Source organism: Corvus moneduloides, chromosome 1 (genome assembly GCF_009650955.1).
Source record: "Corvus moneduloides isolate bCorMon1 chromosome 1, bCorMon1.pri, whole genome shotgun sequence".
NCBI lineage: Eukaryota > Metazoa > Chordata > Aves > Passeriformes > Corvidae > Corvus > Corvus moneduloides.
This window is the reverse complement of record NC_045476.1, coordinates 99,606,451-99,626,639: the sequence shown is the minus strand read 5'-3', so window position 1 is coordinate 99,626,639 and position 20,189 is coordinate 99,606,451. Positions and strand designations below refer to the sequence as shown.

Below are 20,189 nucleotides of genomic sequence, written 5' to 3'. Positions count from 1 at the left end.
AGCTTCCAGACACCCCTTTAATTGGCCATTCAGATCATGCAGGGATTTAGCACAGATTACAGCTGCAGACAGAATTAATACAGAACTATTTCACCTTCTAGAAGTTCAAGAACTTGAAGTACCACAAAAGACAAAAAAAGCCGAGGTGTTTGAAGAAAAAGATTAAGCTATAGTACCAATGAGAGTAAAACTGATATTACAGTCAAATATTAGTATTCAATAACACTAAAATATCAAATATTCTTTTGCTTCCTTGCAATATTTCTTCTACAATTTTGCATATTACAAGTTAAAGACATACAATTTTCACTGTTTGCGTAAAATAATGCTGTAGAAGTAAGAAATGTGATTTGTGAGATCAAATGCCTTGATATTAAGCCTGCTTTAGTAATTTTTAAAGGTTTTACCCATACAAAATCATCTCTATAGCCACTATAACACATTGTCAACTCCCTCTCTCCTACCTCCACACATCAAAAAAAATCATCACCGTTTAAGAACCCATGACTGAAGTTCAAAGACATAATTTTGCTTTCATACTTAGAAACATATTAAGAAAGTCTTCCTAAAGTCAGGAGCATATGGAGAAAAATATTTCTCCAGAAACAGGACTAACACCTTCCTAACATGAAAAATGACTTCTAATATCCATAAAACACAGAACAGATATCTTTTTATGACTTCACATTACCTTTCTTTCACACAAAGGCAGAGTTCTCAGCAAAAGCTTGAGCAAATCAAATTTTTCATTTCTTTCATATAAGATCTGTTTAGAATTACTAATAGCTCTTTCCCTCTCCAAGGAAAAAACAAACATATGATTCAGTATGATTTTCAGTGGCAAAAACCATTTAAGCTTTAATTAAATCAATTTGTCAGATTTTTAGTTCAGATAATTTCAATGTTTATTTCCTGTTCAGCAGAAAATATTATGATGGACAGTGCAATAAGATATTAGAATGTTTCTGCAATTAAATCCATGAAAATATTGTCACTCTTAGCATGGTTTAAATCAGAAATAACATAATGTACTTTGCTCATTCTGAACCTGTGCATTTTCAGTAAGCCTGTTTCTCTTCATTTTTATATTTAGCCACAGACTGATAAAGTAGTGTAAATCTTTTTCAAGTGGATTAGATTCTTTTTAAACAAATTAGCAAAGTTACATAAACCAAACAAACAAATTACACAAATTACAGCAATAGCATTACAGTTTTTGTAAGGACAATAAATAGATTTAGGAATTATACAAAAAAACCCTCACCTCATCAACTATTTCTATTTTTCACATTTTAGAAATAATTTTGTTATTCTTGGAACCCCAGCTCTGACTCACTTGACTGGTCTGAACATAAAAATGCAGACGTAATATTTGAAAAAAAGAGTAGCAGAGTTTGATTAAAAAATAAATGGCACAGCACCTAATAATTAAACTTAAAAATTGAAGAAATTCCTTTCCATTTCATAACATGATGAGAACCAATTTTAAAAAAACCCCAAAAGATGTAAACTATGTGGCCTCATAAAGAATAATCCCAGAGTGCACTTGCAGCACTGCTGCCCACTGGCTGTGTGACAACATTCAGACTGAAGTCACAGCATCTGTGGTGTGTGGTTTCACACCTTAAGACATTGCTTCCACATGACTATCACATAATTTAGTATGCAATCATGCAACGGAGGAATTGTCTGTTAGAACACAAGCAGAACGAGCTAATTTAGGAAAGTCCATACAAGAGCTCTTCCTCTTCCGTGCACAGCATTCTTCCTCTGTGCGATGACACACTCCTCAGTCAGCCTCTTCCTCTTGAACTTTTTGCATCCCCTTTCACGTTTTCCCCAGATTTGTTCTTGAAGAATTGCATTCAAGATTGCAAATAAGCCTAGATCCATGGATGCCAGACTTGGGTCTGCTGGCTCCATCCCGCATGAGAGACGTTGAATCTTCAAATTCATGCAATTGCACATAGCTCCAGTCCCTGGCAGAGGTTTTATCTGCATGGATAATGAAATCTGCACCGAAGTGTATCAGAGCTGGGTTCATATCAGTGCTTGTGGGTGAAAGTCCACATTACAGACTCATGAAAAGAGATACATCAGATGCTTGCTGGGCATAACTTTTTTACCCCTTCATTCATACTGTTAATTGACTATAAATCAGCGTGGTTTTCTTGCAAGGATATACTATTCCTTTACATCAACCCTTGCAGAATGATGCAAGTTAACACAGTAGAACTTCCTCATAGGAATCAAAGAAATCACCCACTGGATTCCAGCAAGTGTCAAGTCTCTTTTTCAGAGAGCTGTAAATTGCTTGCATGGAGGTAAAACATATTTGACAGAAGAGGTTTTAATTCATGGAATTAGGCAGGTGATCTTCAAGAAGATTAAAAACATCCCAGGGGAAGGCAACTCCCAAAGCTGCACTTACATAAAAAGACCAATGTTTAGACCGTTTGCCATATGGTGAGCTGTCATATTTACTCTTCCCAGAGATTACAGTAGCAATATCAGCATTTAAGCTTTGCCCCTCAGTAAGAAATACATATGTTCCCATATGGACTGAAGTTCAAACAAGAAAATGAAGAACAGTTACATTTCATTTACTCACAGTTGTGGCAAACCCTGCATAAAAAAAGGTTTTATAAAATAAGCCTATAGCACAGCCTCAAAAATTAATTACTCTTTTGCTCCCTTTTTTTCATTCATATAAGTGAGGGTACTATTTGGCTACTAAATATGAAGTGTCTTTGGTAGCACCAGCAGCTGAGTAGTATAAACCCTGAAGAGAGTGAGGACCAACACATCTAAGATGATGTAGGGATGAAGAACAACTTGTCTCCTTCACTACCATTTCTAACAGCCTTAGACACGAGACACTCTAGCCTTTTCAGAGTTTTTGAGTGATGCACATTTTGCTGGAATAGGCAGCTATTTTTTTTCAGCCTTCAGAGCTTCCCTTCTTTGATCAGATTTTAATCTGTCTCATTTCTAATGAATAACACCACAATGTTGTATTATATAGCTTTCCAGAGAAGGATTGCTACAATATCTCGTCTGCCAGGAAAAGTCAATGTCTTGGCAGGCTCTTTATGAGATACCTAAATTGAATAGCTCAGATACTCTGTCTTATTCTCTACCATGTATCTGGCAGTCAAGAGGTTATCAATAAATCTACACAAAGCTGGGTAACTTTGACAATAGAGGTAGCCACATGTTCTGCCTTCTAAATGCTTGGATGTCCACTTAAAGAGCTATAGATGAGCCTCTGACCTTCACTGATTGTGAAGGTGAACTAGATGTCATCAACTCCCATCATCATAACATGATGGTAATTCTTTTGTCCTACATGCAAGATATGAAAACATTGGAAGCAGAAATGTTATTGCCCATACAATTTGTCTGTGCATGCTTAGAATTTTCAAGCATTTAAATGGATGTACAAACGCATCCCTTTCTTTGAACATAAAAATGAATTTTAAAGATATCCTTAAGCTTAAATTTACCTTTCAACTGTGGTCCAAAGAGGCTGGAGTCAATGCACTAGAAACTAATGTGTTACCAAAAGAAATATAAAATATATTTCTGCAAATCACACCAGATTTTTCTGTTTTCCATTCCATAATCGTAGATTTCAATAATTTAAATGTGTTTGTGAAAATAAAATTATTTCAGGTAAGCAGATACCAATTTACTTATATGAGGTTTACATGTGGAAGAAAGGAATGAACATTTTTAGAATTGTATAGCTGAATTCCATGTCTAACATGTACCCAACAAAAACTAACCTTATATTTCTGTCAAGAACAGCAATTTTCTGGATAATTGCTTATTATTGTTTTACTAATTTGTTTTGAAGAAGAAACCAAGAGATAACTAATATATTGTTAGTTGAGTCTTCTGGTCTTCCCAGTAAAATACCCCAGTGTGTTGTTGACACAACACACAAGAAAGTTAGAACCACATTGCTTCTTCTGACTTTCAGCCTAAAGATACGTGCTTAATATGCTTTTTTTCCCCCTTTTTATTATACTATTGTTAGTCAATAATGGGGACTTTACTGTAACTCCTACTGGAGTCTCTTCAACCCAGACAGGAAATGCAAACTGGCTTAGACTGGACAGCACAAATGGCTTCCCACAAACATAATCTTTACCAATTAATACTTTAAACATTCAGGCTTACATCTCTAGATTGTGGAAATAATAAAGCATACTTAGTTTACCATGCTCCAGAACTTTTCCAGCTAGCTTCAGTAGTGGTCTAGTCTTACACAGGTCAATATTCTTGCTTTAATTTTATCTTTTTTTAATATCATTCTGTTTATTAAGGTTTTTTTGTATCCTGTTTTACACATATTTAAGTATTTGCAGGATTGTGCCTTTGATTGTGTGTCATATGCACTAGATGCCAGAAAAAATTTGATCTTCGACATTTAAAAGTGCTTTCTCCTGCTGTTCAATCATTTCTTTCATGTTCATGTGCAGTTTAAGATTCATATCTCCTGTGTCTAGTTTGTTGCTGGTTGCACTGCATGGTAATGCTAAAATATAGTTTTAATTTTATGAGATGCCAGAAGTCTAATAAATCATTATAATAAGAGAAGGATGGGAAATTATTCTGCTACCAAATTTACTTTTCCTTTTTTTTTCCTTATGATTCATATGAAATCACACAGATGATGTTAGCAAAGAATTTAATCTAAAATGTGTAATGAAGTTAATGCGAAGAGGCTCAATATTCTTTCTACATGATAATTTACCTTAAAAGGGTTCTGGTTCCAGACCTCAAGAATTTTCACACGTATATCACTATGACTGTGGCTTTAAGTGCAAACATTAAGTCAGCAACAACTTTCTTTACTTAACATCATCATCAGCAACTATAAAAAATATTTACTATACACATAGACTTTCATTAACTTAAGCAGGACTAGGTGCTCAAGACGCCATTTTTTGGATGTTGTTATGCAATGGAATGTAGTAATACGTCATTCTAACACAAATTTTGTTTCACTACTCCTCTTCATAGAAAAAAAACCCCAAAACAACACTTTCTCTTTTTCATCAATCAGCCACACATACCTTAAGCTTCTTTACACTTGTGCAGGGATCATTGGAAAAACTTTCAGTATCTGAAATCTCGATGTCTTCTCCATAAAGGACGCCAGTCAGATCATTCCTCACCTGTCACAATTTGAGAAAAAGACAAACTAGTGAACCAAGAGCCAGTGAGAAGGAAGCAGATGGACTGTTTTTATATCTGTAATGACAAGCAGTGATCTCAATGATGATATATGCACCCGCAGAGTTTTTTCCATTTTGCCTAAGATGTGATCATGGGACTGGTACTCTATGACCACAACCTACTATCAATGGCTGGACCATGTAAAGGACTTTACTATGTGCAGCAGAAAGTTCACCATAGCCCCACAAGCTGGGCTCCCACTTTGTGTCATGGGGATGTATTTCCAGTATTTCCAGGACTGTTAGGACCAAAAGCTTTGTTGTAGCCAAAGTGATGTTTGAGACAGTATAAAGGGAAAAGACTCATCAAGGAAACTCTTACACATTCTCAAGTACTGATTTCAGCTGGTCCTAGCACGAATCAGCAGAGCTTAGCTTATATCATTTAGGGACTGATAAAGCCTAATGAACTCCTCCATGGCCTACCCCTCTCTTAGACCATGCATTATACCCTGGGGCAGCAAGACTTTGCTCGAAGGTGGCACACGCAACAGACTTTTTCACCTGTTTAATAGTGGCAAGACTGTCCTCTTTGAGCTGCCTAATACCACAAAGAACCCAGATAACATACAAAGCAATATGGCTTACTGATACCCTTATAGAATAGGCTTTTTTCTCCATATAACTACTTCAAGTTTTCCTGTCTTAATCACTGCTGGTTTTCCTCCAGCCACATGATTGCAAAACCAGTTTCACATTACTATTCCTAATAGATAAGCAAAAATAATTTTAGTCTGCAACATGATTACAGACTGAAATGAAGAGAGTGGCACACCAATTTTAAGTTAACAGAATTATGATCACATCAATTGCAGTAATTATTTATTTAATTTATTTGTAATAACAGAAATAGGAGAATCAAATCAGTGTAAAACAGGTATCCCACATGCAAACACAGAAAACAGAAGGTAGAAGATACATGATATTAAACAGGAGGATTTTAAAGCCTGTGTATCATCTGCAGATACTTTCTGATGACCCTCTGTATGGGTCATTTCCTGACAATCATCGCTACACCAGCTGCCTTAATTACTTCTTTCATGGCCTCTGTGTCATCTTATCCCCTTTAGTCATGCTTTAAAATTACTAAGACACAGTTTTACTTTATAACCTTTCGCAATGATTAAAACAAATGGGCATATAAGTTACTTTTTATTAATTTTTTTTTATCCTAGAGAAGCAAGTCAGAATGGTCAGCCCACCAAGATTTGAGTTACATCCTTTATCCTTCTGTGATGCTACCAGTTTCTAAACTCGTTCTGTGAAAATGTATTCACAAAAAGTGATCAGTAGTGACTTCTTTTTCTGCTACTATAGTAACAAAACTGAATTATTGTTATTTTAGCTCCAGCAATGCCATTTACTGCTCCTTACAACAGAAGTCTTTGTTGATACAAAAAAATTTGGTTTTTTTAAAACAAACCATCAGTGATAGCACAAGAAAACAAACCTCTCTTGATCATAATTTAGCTATTGTCCAAAATCCTTCTACCTAGTGTGAGAGATCACTAAAACTATCATTTGATACTGACAAAAAGTAACATTTTCCTTACTTAACATCAATGCACTTTACAAAGGAATACAACTTGTCATATGCTTCTACCCAATACTGTCCTTTCTTCTGTATGACAAGAATTTTTTTAGTTTCAGATTTGCTTTTCTGATATTTTCTTGATTTTCTTCTTAAACAATTCTAGTCAGTCTTTTAATCAAAGACAGGCTAGGTTGACATTACTCAGCTAAATTGAGCAGAAAACAGCTGATTTACCAAATACTGTTTAGTCAAATTAGATCATTATTAACAGAAAAACAGTGATAAAAAACACACATTAAATATTGTTAAAACTTATAGATAGGCTTCAGTGTTGAGCACAAGGCTGATGATTATAAAAATGATACTTCATACTGTCTATTGACCTGCTGGGATTCCATCCCTTCAGAACTTTGCAACTGAGGAATTAAATTGCGTATGTTTGGGGTTTTTTCTGAGCAATGCCAATTCAGCCACTGAGAAATTTCTTTGATATCTCCCCAGCTAATCTGCTAGGAGCAAAGTGTCTGTGGCTTTCAGAGCTCTTAGACTTTTCGTTTATCTACTGATTAATCTTCCAAAAGACACGCCTTACTAGATTTTGTGTCAATGAAGTCAAAAACCTTTTCCCTTTACTGCTGCAAACAGATATTTGATGTTTTCCAGATGCATATGTTGTGAAGATTTTGCCAAAAGAAATATGATTCTTTCTCACGATCCCAGCAAGATATTCACAGCTTTATAAGAATTTACAAGGTTTTTCTAAAAGATGATGTTTCCCTTTCAATGGTCTGATCTGTGTCTGACACATGTCATCCTGTGTCCCTGGTCTGGGAGTATTTTCACTATATTTTCCAGTTTTTACTTCCTATTTCTATATTTTTTGTCACCAACCTCAGGTTCTTTTCTTCCTTTATAAATACTCTAAATATATAATGGAACAGAATCTTGTGGTTTTCATTCTACAGAGGTTCTTCACTTCTTTCAGATACATTTAACTACAGAATCTTCTGACTTGGATTTAGGTACAAAGTCAGAATTTGCAAAGTCTCACCTCCAGTTCTAGAGCTGCCAGTTCCTGATACAAACATTCCAATTTTGGATAAAATTTATGAAACTGAGAATACAAAATGTTGCATGTTTTGTTTCAGCAGATGCTTGCAGTCCCGGAAAGTGTATCACCAGCAGTTTTGGTGCAAGCAGTTTTAGAGCTCAGCAGCAATCGTTTCATTCCACCAACTCCAAGTAAAAAGAATTGTAAACTTCTGTGCTTCTGGCTTTTGTTGTGTAAATAGGATAATTTCAACTTTTAGAAACTGCTGTAGAAAGTGGTACCAAAGCTGCATTAAGTTTTTATGGGGATCCACAGTTGCTAAGGAAATCTTGCACCACAATAACACAGAAGCAGTGTAATTCCACGGGGTTTTAGACCCTTGTTAGCAATTTAATGAAGGCTGTAGCTCTATGTCTGTTTATATCAACTTTATGTACTTCAAAGACAGCAATATTTCATTTTCCTAAAACAGGAACTACCAGATCTGATTATCAATAAACCTGACAATTTTCATAAACCAGTGCTCAGAGACCTTAGTCCATCACTCGGAGCAAAAAAAAAAAAAAAATTTAAAAGAACAAAACCAAAAAATACACTTTTGCACTGCTCTGCCTACAAAATTAGATGACATCAGTATTTCACCATAGTACATATTTAATCTATGTGTGGTCAACTTCAAAAATTACTGGGGTGCAAATATGTTTACTCGGGTGCAAGTTCCAAAACATGAAGGTTTTGTAAGGGATGCTTTTGCATGAAGAAAAGGATGGGCCTTTGGCTTTAGGCAAAAGAGAAGATGGGATGCAAGAGACCTGGCTTTTCTCTCTCATTCTGCCAGAGCTGCTCTTTGATTCAGCTCCTATGACTGAAATAAAGGTTTTAAAGTTTGCTACCAAGTCTGGCTGTATATTTTTCCTGTGAAGTAGATAGCAGCAATACATGCCTACCTCACAGCTCTTGTATCAAATTTAGTGATGTTTGAGAGGTGAACAACAAAGTCCCTCACCCTGCCCCTGTGAAAGAAGAAATACAGGGACTTAGAGGAATAAAGAACTTGCAGTGCAAAGGAAGAAATTTTAATTTCTTTAATCGCTCGCAAATTGAGAGAGTAGATAGAATAAATAAGTGAGCTCTAAAAAATTATGAGTCTAGAGGAGATAAAATTGCAACACACTTGTGGTCTGTACCAGAAAGAATGCATGTAAGCTTTAAGGAAAGGAAGAAAATGTTGGGGAGCAACGTGGTCTGGCTCCCTAAGGAAGAGGGGTGCAAGTGCAATAGCACAGCTCCTGGACCAGGACCTCACCAGCCAGCAACCCAGCAAGGGGAGCAGGACAGGCGTGGAGAGAACAACCAGTTTCAGGCATGAGGTGACACCTCCACACAAGTTCCATGGTAATAAAGTAAGTCCAGCATAAAACTGGGAAGTTGATCCACAAGTCTGGAACAGGATCAGGTGTGGTAAAAATAACCAGGGTCAGACAGAACCCATGATTGCTGGGCAGGTCCATACCAATATGACAGGACTGGGGACAAGCCTACAGGGCGCCTGCCAGGCTTAGGTGTGATGGAGAGAATGAGAAACCAGCATTCCCACAGCATCACTAAGGCATGGACTGACGGCACTGAGTTTAGTTGAAATGGAGTTGGGCAGGGGGAAGGTGGTGAGGGGAGTGCAGCCCTTGGGGACTGCTCAGGAGCAGAAAGGGCTTTTGGTGCTCTTGGGGCCCCAACACTGAATTTTGGGGTTTTTTTATTTCCTACATAAATTCTGAATGATGATTCTCTGCACACAATATATAAATGTCCCTCACAAGGGTACAAAAGTTGCACACATGGTGATTTCCTTTTAGGTGAGATGAGATTGCTCACTTTAGTGAGATTATTAGTGCAAGCACCTTGTGACCTGTAGTAAATAGTTAGAATCCATTTGACTGCAGTATTTCATTTTTTTGCAAGCCAATTTTATCAATTTTTTCTGAGGAAAATAGTAAAGAAAGATGATATTCCTGATGAACTGTCAATCTAGTGATGACAGTTTGGATTTAAGGGTCTCCACTGACCAACATTTCAAACCAGGTTTCAAATTATGTGTTTAAAGGCAAGTCCACTCAGTTAATCCTAACTCTGCCAGTTACAAAATGAATTTAATAATTTTTAGATTAATCATACTACTTTGCTTTTAACAGATATTTCTGATGACCTTTTGGTTCACTAAAGCTGCATGTAAGTACAGCAAGCTAAATCCTTGTTGTTCAGGGCAGTCTAATCCTACCAGATGTTGATCATAAGAGACTCCTAACAAATGAGAACTGGTCAGACCAGATGGATTACACAGTCAGATATTTTACTAAGATTTCCTGCTGCCCAGAATATACAGTGTACTTTAAAATGTTATACTGTAGGAGTTTCAGTACAGACATATACATACAAAATAAATGCTTGAATGATAAAAAAATATTTCCTTGTTACATGGGCAAAACGTAAATTGTGAGTAACTGCATAGGACAGATTACAATTTCTGGGATTAGTACAGACAGAGGTCTCACCATACACGATGCATTACAAGCAAACATAATTATCCCTATTTCCATTCCAATGGAACAAATATATCACTCACATTTAGAGGCCTGGAAGCATTAAGTGAAAACTTACATCCAAGAAATACAAACTACAGAGATACACTTTCATTAATATATACACCATTTGGGACTACAAAAGTGGAATGGGTGGTAGAACCTTATGTGAAGCAAATAGATAATGCAAAAATAAAAGACGAAGCATAAATAATCCAAGAGGAAACAGTAAAATATTATTTTGGCTATTAGGAAAGAGTTCCACTTAGAGGAAAACTAAAAAACTAGACATGTTTTATTGTGTAAAGGAGAAATGAAATCAGAACTGCTTTGGATTTCCTTTTTTGTTCAAAAGAAATCAGATATTTTTTAAAAGTACCATGTTTACAGTTTTCATTGGGACAAGAAGGGAAGAAGGAACCCTGGAATATTGGATTTCTACTTGGATAAACTGCCACAGTACAGGCTTTCACAAAAAATACGAGTTTTTTCATTGAAGTAGGATATTAGTAGCTGGATCTAACCAGAAAACTAATGCAATCAATATGAGTCTTGCCTACAAGAAGCACCTGCATGTTTCAAACTGAATCTTTCAGACTAGAGTAATAATAACACTGCTAATGATATTTTTGTTGTATTTGTATTATAACTACATATTCCAGTTCAAAATTTTTATTATCCTCCTTTCTGCCTGGAATGGCAGTATGGTAAATACGATTTCACATAAAACCTACATATGCGTGACCATCAAACAGATCATGCCTATTTAAAAAGAAACCTCTATGAAGTCACCTACGAAATGCTCTAATTTCCTCCCAAATTCTCTAAAGGAAGAAAGAAATTTTCTTACTTTACCTTTCTCGTGTTTTTTGATCACAGAAGTTAAACATAATCAGGAACTCTGATGTTAAACCTATCAGTTATGTGTAAAAAGAATTGATAGGAATGTAGGGTTCTTGTGCTACGGGGGAAGTTAATTAGGGGGCTTTAAGGTGACCTGCGAACCGTCCAAGTTAGAAGGTGATTTCTGTACAACAAAGAGATAAAACCAATTCATCTTATCAAGAGGTGGATCAGTTGCTACGAGGTATTTGAAGGCACCATTACAGTGAAATAAAAATTTAGCTAGGAAAAGCCCCAGGGGTCTGCGCTATAACAAAGTATGAACAGGTTAAGTTCCACTTAATCTACAAGTGTGTTAAGAACACACACATCATGTTCAGCAGGTCTTTGAGCAGTCTGCAAAAACAAACTCTCTTCAGTAAGACTGGACTTCACTAAGACAAGTTAAAACACAACTCAGTAGTACAGCAGAGAGGGGAAAGGCATGGTACATTCCTTACAGGGAAAAAATACATAACATGTTGCCAAGCCAAAAAGGATCTCAAAGATAGTAGGGAAGGACTGAAAGTAATGATATATTCTATAAGAAATAGCATCTGTTCACATGAGGAGTTAAGGAGCACCAATGAACAAAACTGGAAAAGAAAATACACACAAAATGTACTTCTGGTTTCTTCACCGTGAGAAACCATCTACACAACTGAGGATAATGTGATTTCTGATGGCTTTCCAGGGAAAATGGGACAACCATCCTTCTACAAGTTCATCAGATGTGACTCATAGAGAAAGCAGAAAAAATTAAAGGGTCTGGAGGTTGTAATATTATGCAACAGTAATTTTCATGTCAGGTATTATGAAAGTAAATAGAAGCGATATTGAGAATAGATTATTTAATAATTCATAAACCAATGCCAGAAGTGCAAGTAATTAAGTGAGAATTTAGAAATGCTTGTTTATTAAAGCAAGGGAATGCAATAGGACTACTGAAGTTAGTGCAAGCATTCAAGTAACTGGGGGTGCTGGAATACTCAACACTTTATCTCGGAGGGAATGTGGAGGCAGACAAGTAAAGGCGCTCTATATTATTATGTATGAAGCGCAATCAGAACACCAAATGAAAAATATAGAATACACCTGCATCTTTTTCTGGGAAATTAAATTTCACAGGGTTTAGAGTATGAGTTTAGAGAAAAAAATGCTTAAAGAAATAATAAAAAAAATTAAATAAATTAAAACCCCTTAGAATACATAGTAAGGCTGCTTTACATTGGTGAATTTAGTCTAGCCCAGGAAATAAGAATAGAACAAGATGGAAAGTCTCACAGTACCACAGAAATAAAGATTAAATCACAGCTTAGAAAAAGATAATTAATTTCTTTTGAAAGACACACTATACCACCACCCTCAAACCCACTTCTGTAATAGTCTACCTGTAACAAGGACTGTTCGACTACAGCACCAAAAATTAGGGACTCAACATCTGACTATAATATTACAGGTGGGCAATGTGTAGTAGTTAATAATTCTTACATACACATATATGTCAAACACATTTATTACACTCAGGAAGAGCACATTTACTAAAACTATTCTGAACAAAATTAATTGAGAGGGATAATTCAAACAAACATGAATGATAATGAAATATTGCTTAAGAAAATGTTATCAGTGCCAAAAGAGCTTTGATTTATAATTACACAAGGAAGCACCTTTATGTAAAATCCTCCTTGATTAGGCAGAATGAAAGCAACCTAATATTTATACATTTAAAATCTCTTCATCCATGATGGATGAAATATTTTTTATTCCAACACTAACTAGGAAGGGTGTTATAGGGATATTGCCAAAGTTAAGATAAATGAGCATTTCTAACAAATGAGTCATCTCATCAATAATTAGATGTCTAAAATAAATAGATGTCTAAAATAAATAGATGTGAGATGAATTGCACCCTGGAAGAACACCTCTCCTTTTCCCATTAACTATAAATGGAGCTCAGATGACTCTCAGATACAGACGGCTGAACTCTAGATGAATTTCAGGTCTCAAAATCTAACCCCGTCTCAAAATGGTGTTCCAGTAGCCCTGTCATCCACTGAAACTCAGAAGCCCTGAAGATCCCTTACCTTAATAAAAGGTTCTCGGGGCAAGGTCAGAGGAGTGGGCTGTCTTCCTGCATCCCTTCTCAGCCTGTCCACCCAATGGTTGAGGGAGAACACACAGGGTCTTATTCTACTTCTTGTCTGGTATAGAAGGCTTGTTCAAACCATGGGTTTTGTGAAAACTTTAAAGTCATTACGCATTGGGATTTTTTCTTTCAGAAAACCTGGACCAATTTGAAGCTTTACCATGCACTTAGTTGCTGTACCAAAGCTACAGATCCTTACTAATGGTTTAATTGCATTGGACTCAGGGAGCTATGCCAACATTTATGAAAACCTCTGCATCCAGGAGTAAGTCTTATTATCAACTGAAAACTATGAATAAAATCCTCAGTGGGAAACTAAAAAAGGAAGAAACATTTACCTAATAAAAAAAATGGATGACTTTTTGATGAAAGGGAAATTATAGAACCTGTGAGAATAGAAATCACAAGGAATTATTACATTATTTCAAAAATCGTCCAAAATAGCAATCCATATTCATCAGACTTCCTAAATGTGGAAAGGTCAGCAATATCAAGCTGAAATTTAATTCTGGTCTATGTCTGAGCTATGGGAATACTTGACCTCCTGGCTACACAGGAGGGTATTTGGACTTTAGGCTTTTTAGGAGTACAGGGATAGGTTTGCTTAAAATTTGAGAACAGTTTAATAAAGCTTTTCATTAACTTATTTTCCACTGTTCTAAATATCTTTGTTTAGATCAACTTTGAAAAAAACCCCTGTGGTTTAAACACTGTAAGTTTCTATTTCTTTCAAATGAAAAGCCGGAAACAAGACACCACTTCAGGGATCTAAGGTCATCACATTACAATGTTGCACCAAACGATAATGCTATTTATTATAAATATACAAGAAAATTTTACCATATGAACCATGCTTCAGCCCCATGTTCTTTCTTTCTGGAAAAATACAGAAGAAGTTACCTTCTACCTCTTCTGACTCAGAGAGGTTCTGCTACATTAGAGAACTAAATTGGATGCTAACTGGAGTGATATTACTGGGAAGAGATAAGCAATAGGGAGATTTTTAAAATAAATATTCCTTTTTCTCTCCACTGTGTATCATTTACATTCAAATAACTTTTTTCACTTGCACATGTATATTAAATTGAGCCATGCTTTTCTGTTTTCTTAAGACTGGAATTTTGTATCACATAAGGACTGTAACTTTAATCCATTTGGAAACTAAAGTCAGAAGAGAATAAACTGAAGATACCTGACACTAAAGTACTTATTAATTTCTTGGTTATATGTATCTAAATTTCATACTACTGTTTTATTTTCAAATATAACTTTTTAGAGTCTTTGATGTGTAAATAATTACTCACTTATTAACTTCTTTTTGTCTCAGATTGTAACTAATATCATTCCTGTGATCACTGGGATTATTATCTGAGGAAACTACAAACCCAAATGTCCACCTTCGGTACCTGCAAGCACTGCTGATCTGATTCTTCTGATTCTGACCAAATGCTTCAGCATCAACTCTTTGTGCAGCCACATTATTAGCTTTATTCATAATTATAATGCAGAATACCAAAATAGTTTCACAAATATTTGTGAAGCAAAACTTTTTTAAAAAAATTTTTTGCATCCTCTCTGTCTGTGGGATGCAGAAAATCATCAGCAGCTCAGACCTTCCAAAGAAGGATTGTGAATCTGGCTATAATAATTGGCATCAAGGGTCTGCACTCACCCACTTGTACTGGAGAAACTGAGCAGTTATGAAACCTTGAACAACTGAGATACTGTCAGTGCTACAGGAAAATCTCCTTTCTCCCTGCTTTCAAGACTACAGCCCAAAAGAAGGTTGAAATTCACAATCTTAATAGTGGCAGTCTTCACAACGGGAACAATGTCCTTCCCTTTGGATCTCCGCTAAGTACTCCATATTTCAAAAAAAAATAGACATAGTATCTCACAGGCTAGCTGAAAGGCTACATAACAAGGGGAAAAAGATCATCCTGAAATACCAATCATGCTTTTATTTACAGAAGGGACTTCTATAAATTCCATCTGTAAATCCCAACTGGTGCCCAAGTCTGTTATTTAGCTGCTGCTACATTAAGATCTAAATATCTTACATGACTTTGTAGAGTGAGTTAAACATTCTGAAAAGAATACTTGATAAGTTGAATTTTATTGTCATTTGATGCTGCAAGAAGTTTCAAATGTCCCAAGACAACTAATATTTTTCTATTTGGGACATTTATTGTTCAGTGCAGTAAACCTCTGACAAGGTGATTACATGCTACACCTGTAGGAGGAAGCAGCAGGAGCTGTATAGTGGCTATGGTCTTAATCGTTGTAGGAAACCTTGCTTGAGTCTACCCATCAGTAAATGCTTCCTGAACAAATGTCTTGATTTTACTGTTCTGTTTCCAAACAAAAAAAAGAAGAGAGGTGATCCTAGAAAATGTCAGAAATGCACATAAAGTGGATCACATGCAAAATTAATGGTATCTAAAATTTAGTTGCATTTAGACCACCCATGAGCTCAGGAAAAAACAATAAACCTAAAAGTAAAGCTTGAAAATTCAAAACTAATAAAAGACAAGGCATACAATTTCAACTACTTAAATGTATTTTGAAAAGGTGCCATGTACTTGATACAATATCCGACTGTGATTTCTAGGAAGCACACAACGTTGACCCTGTCCCTTATATGCAGCAGCAAATAGAAGTTCAAGGCTGCTTCAGGGAGTGTGACAGAATGTTGCTAAAAGTCCGCAAAAGAAAAAAAAATTGATGTTTAAATGACACTCTCTGGCATAAGGGGAGCTACAGTAGTTCATATCACCTGGGGAAAAGAAAGTTACAGACTAAACTATTATTTCTCCTTCTAATCTCTCTGCCTCACATCTCTTTCCCCTAAAAACTGATAATGGCACTATCATCTATTACATCAGTGATTTTCCCAAATTCATCATGAGAGACATGACTGTCCTCTGCTAAAGGCTTTGGAGAGCAACCACCTCTGTTAAAAAAGCCAAAAAAATTAAAAATAGGTAGAATCCATAATCACATTCTTCTTTGGAAAGCAGAAATTTAGATAAGCAAGATAGTTAATAGCTCAGTTAACCCATTCCAGTTAATGTAATCAAGTCACATGTGCTAAGTGAATTAAATTCAATCAAGGTTAAATTAAGGTAAAGCAAGAAAAAGTAGTGTCTCTATTAGAGCATTTTTATTCTTTTTTCTAGGACTATTAGGTGATTAAACTTTATTTTGTAATTTGGGGATTATCCCTTGGTTCTCCAAGATTAAAGAAAATACAGAATCTATGTGAACATCTTTTTTAATATTGAAGAAAACCTTGCAGCAACATTTCCTGCAATGGCATATGACTGTTATTTCACACTTTATTTACTTCAGAATCCTCAGAAGGACACCATATGGTAGTGATAATTTACTGTACTTGAGCGTCTCAGTTTGATTCACATACTTCCTCCACTGAGATTTCAATTGTTGGCTGAAGCTCTACTGCAGTTACCTGTAAAAAGTCTTTCTAGAAAAGAGATTTTCCCCTGACTCTTGTACATATCTTTTTTAACCCTTTAATGCCTTTGTTAATTGCTCTTACTCTTTCTCTTCTTTGACAGACTTCTGTGTTCTGAGATTTCTTCCTAGTAGTATCTTTTCCTGAAACTACTCAAATCACAATAATTTCTTGCATATCAAGTCCTTTGTAATAAATTCTGCACATTATTTTATGTTATTCCCAATGGGATTCTGAATAGGCCTTGTGCTGCATCTTGGCAGATTGTCTTAAGCAGCCTTATGGGGGTTGCATTCATTCTTACAGAAACACAGTTAAAAAAACCATGGTGGCATCTTTTCATTTCATTGGCTTCACATTCTGTCTTCCTGCAGAAACCTCCAGAATCATATTGATACAAGCTGTTTGGTTTAAGAAAGTAAAGCAAATTTTATCCATGACCGGAAAATCATACAAAAATACAAGTAGTCTATTGGTACTGTCTGAGAGGAAGTCCTTAATTCATCTAAATCTTCTAGGTTAGAATTCCAAGTGAGAATTACTTGAAGTGCCTTATGCTGCAAATAAAGGAATCAATTTCAATCTGTGTCTTTGGGCAACTTGTTGGCAGCTTCAAATGGTAAAAATTATATCTGTTTGTTATGGACTGGGTCATCTCCTTGACCGTGTGACCTAATACTTTTTAGTGTTGCTGCCCTTTTCTTTTTACCCTTATGGATTGTGTCTGGAATTCACAGAACCCCTGGAATCAGACTTCTATACCCCTTCAAGACCGAAAACCAATATGGTATGAAAAAATTTTTGGTACCTACATAAGCATATACAATGTTTTGTTTTATCCCTCTCAGGACAGACCGTATTCACATAGCATCGTTAAGGATTACACATTTGACTTCACTGGAATTGAATAATCTCCTCCAAACTAACTTCTATCTATTTACAAGTTTTAAGTAAATTCCATGCCATTTGTTATGTGTTTTGAATTGGTCTGAAGGATAATGCCCATTTAGCATTAAAAAACCCAAAACCAAACTGTAATATTAATTGCCTGTAAAATTAATCTCCCTCCTTTAAATAAGAAAGAGAAACACAGGGAATAGTCCCATAGTCCATACAGGCAAGCTCTGTTCTGGCAAGAAGAAGCTGTACTGGACTGGGAGTTAGAAGAAAGACATTAATTTTGTTTAAATTATATTTTCTTTCTTTACAGAATATTTCTGCTAAAGCTCTGCAGATATATTTGAATTTAGATTTGTGGATCCTGCAATCTGAATAATTCTTTAAATTTCTATCTATTTATTAATTTTAATGCCAGAAAAATTTGATGAATATTATCTAGGAGTGCAGGTGTTATTAGAGTATTTAAGAAACTGACCATTCATTACTAATTTGTGTGAACAAATGTTTAAATAACAATCCATTGACATGGAAACATATTTTCCTCCACATTATACGAACACATCAAAGTAAGGGAAATATCAGTTACTAGTGATATTTGGGTTTAAGAATGTATATTAGAGAAAGGAGGATGGGAATCCTCCCTCTTTTTCTCCCTGCTCTGATACCCTAGGTCACCAGATGACGTGATACTCTTAAGTATGGTCCTAAAGGAGAGGAGAAATGGAGGAAATGAGAATATCTTATATTATATATGTATGAGGCAGTGCATCTCTTAGTTTTCTCCAAACTGCTATATAATAGAGTCTAATAGATTAATTTTCAGCTTTATAAGGTCTTTTTTATATAAGATTAACCACATCAGTAGCACCCTGCAGGATTTCAGCTCAGCTCCTGATTCTTTGCTGCAAGAGCTTGCCTATGACTGACACAGTGAAGGAACTTCACGTGTGATCCTCTCTCTGCAACCCTCTGGAATACCTTTTTTTTGTCCCAGCTGCTCCATTAGTGGTTACATTTACGTGGTTTTTCCATGAAACATGACTCATATTATTACTACCAAGAATGTACCTTCTACAGTACATATTTCCCTCAATGGCTCACAAAGAAGTACTTCTTTATCTGTTTCATTACTGAAATAGAACCCAACAAATACCTGAGATACATTAGAAGTATCTGTACTTTCACCCAGATGCACCCAACATCCTACGCTGCCCGATTTGTTTTAATATCTGTTTCTTCAACTCTTCTGTGCATCTTACAACAGTTATTTACTGACAAAGCGATAGACTTTGTCACCCTACTTGAGGATGTTTTCCATGCATCATTTCAGCCATTTTCACTGCAGCAAGAGGAACAAAAGTTTCCTCAATAATATGGGCCTTTTTGTATTTTCCTATTAAGTAAGAAATTTCAGAATTTTCTTTTAAATATTTATCACTATGTTTAGTTATGCAAAGTACTGGACAGACTATCACATGACTTTAAACATCACTTGAGGCTTGTTTTCATGTTCTGGATGCTTAAATTTTAAATGTCTTTCTATAATTGCAATGGCTTTGTATACTGTCAAGAGCAAATGTCTCAAGGCACAATATACCTTTAGAGCAAGGTTTACTATTAGCAACAGTAGCTATAAATCTGTATTTCAAATGATCTTGATAATTTGGGAGGGTTTTTTTGCTTTGCTTCTTGTGAGATTTGGTAGGCTCATCATAGTTGTTATCCATAGTGTGACTGATGAAGAGCTTGTACTAGCAGGAGGAGAAATGTCAGCTCTGTCATTTTCTTCTTGTTCACTTCTACTGGCATTATCAGTATTATCTTCAATCTGCAGTTACTCTGCAGGATTCTTTTTAAGCTCCTTGTGCATTTTGTAGTTTAGTGAAAACTAGATAATATAATCCATAAATCCACTTAACTGGACACATATAAACAGTAATGCATGGAATAATATAAAAGTGAATCAATGAGTGAGGATGCCACTCTCAACTCCCCAGTGTTGCGAAGTACTCCCTCTTCCCTCTGGAATTCTATGTGACCATCTGACACATGGATTGGCTAAATGCGCCAGTGTCAATTTGTATACTAAATATTAGTAAAGCTTAATTTCTTCCTTATTTTTTAAGATAAAAATTTAAAAAAATATAAATGGAAAGCGGGAATTTTCTTCCTGCACCCCAACAGACTATCCTACACATCCCTTAATGTGCAGGCAGCCCTGTTTGGAAACCTTAGCCCTACTCACTCTTTAGCTGGGCACAGTTCAGAGTTTGCCAGCCTATATCTGGATTGCAGCATGGATTGAAGGCAATCTGCCCACCTTCGAAAAGATGTGCACTTCAAGATACGTGCCTAGCAAAAAAAGACATATGCTTA

The 20,189-nt window shown here is 35.7% G+C and overlaps 1 protein-coding gene across 2 annotated transcripts in view; it reads right to left on the bottom strand.

The window, feature by feature from the left end:
• GABBR2 (gamma-aminobutyric acid type B receptor subunit 2) overlaps positions 1–20,189 on the bottom strand; it is a 473,703-nt gene that overhangs the window by 245,484 nt on the left and 208,030 nt on the right. For both annotated transcript variants that reach the window (XM_032119790.1, XM_032119799.1), the window contains exon 4: positions 5,085–5,186. In XM_032119790.1, the coding sequence (XP_031975681.1) occupies positions 5,085–5,186 (102 nt within the window). The remainder of the gene's footprint in view (positions 1–5,084; positions 5,187–20,189) is intronic.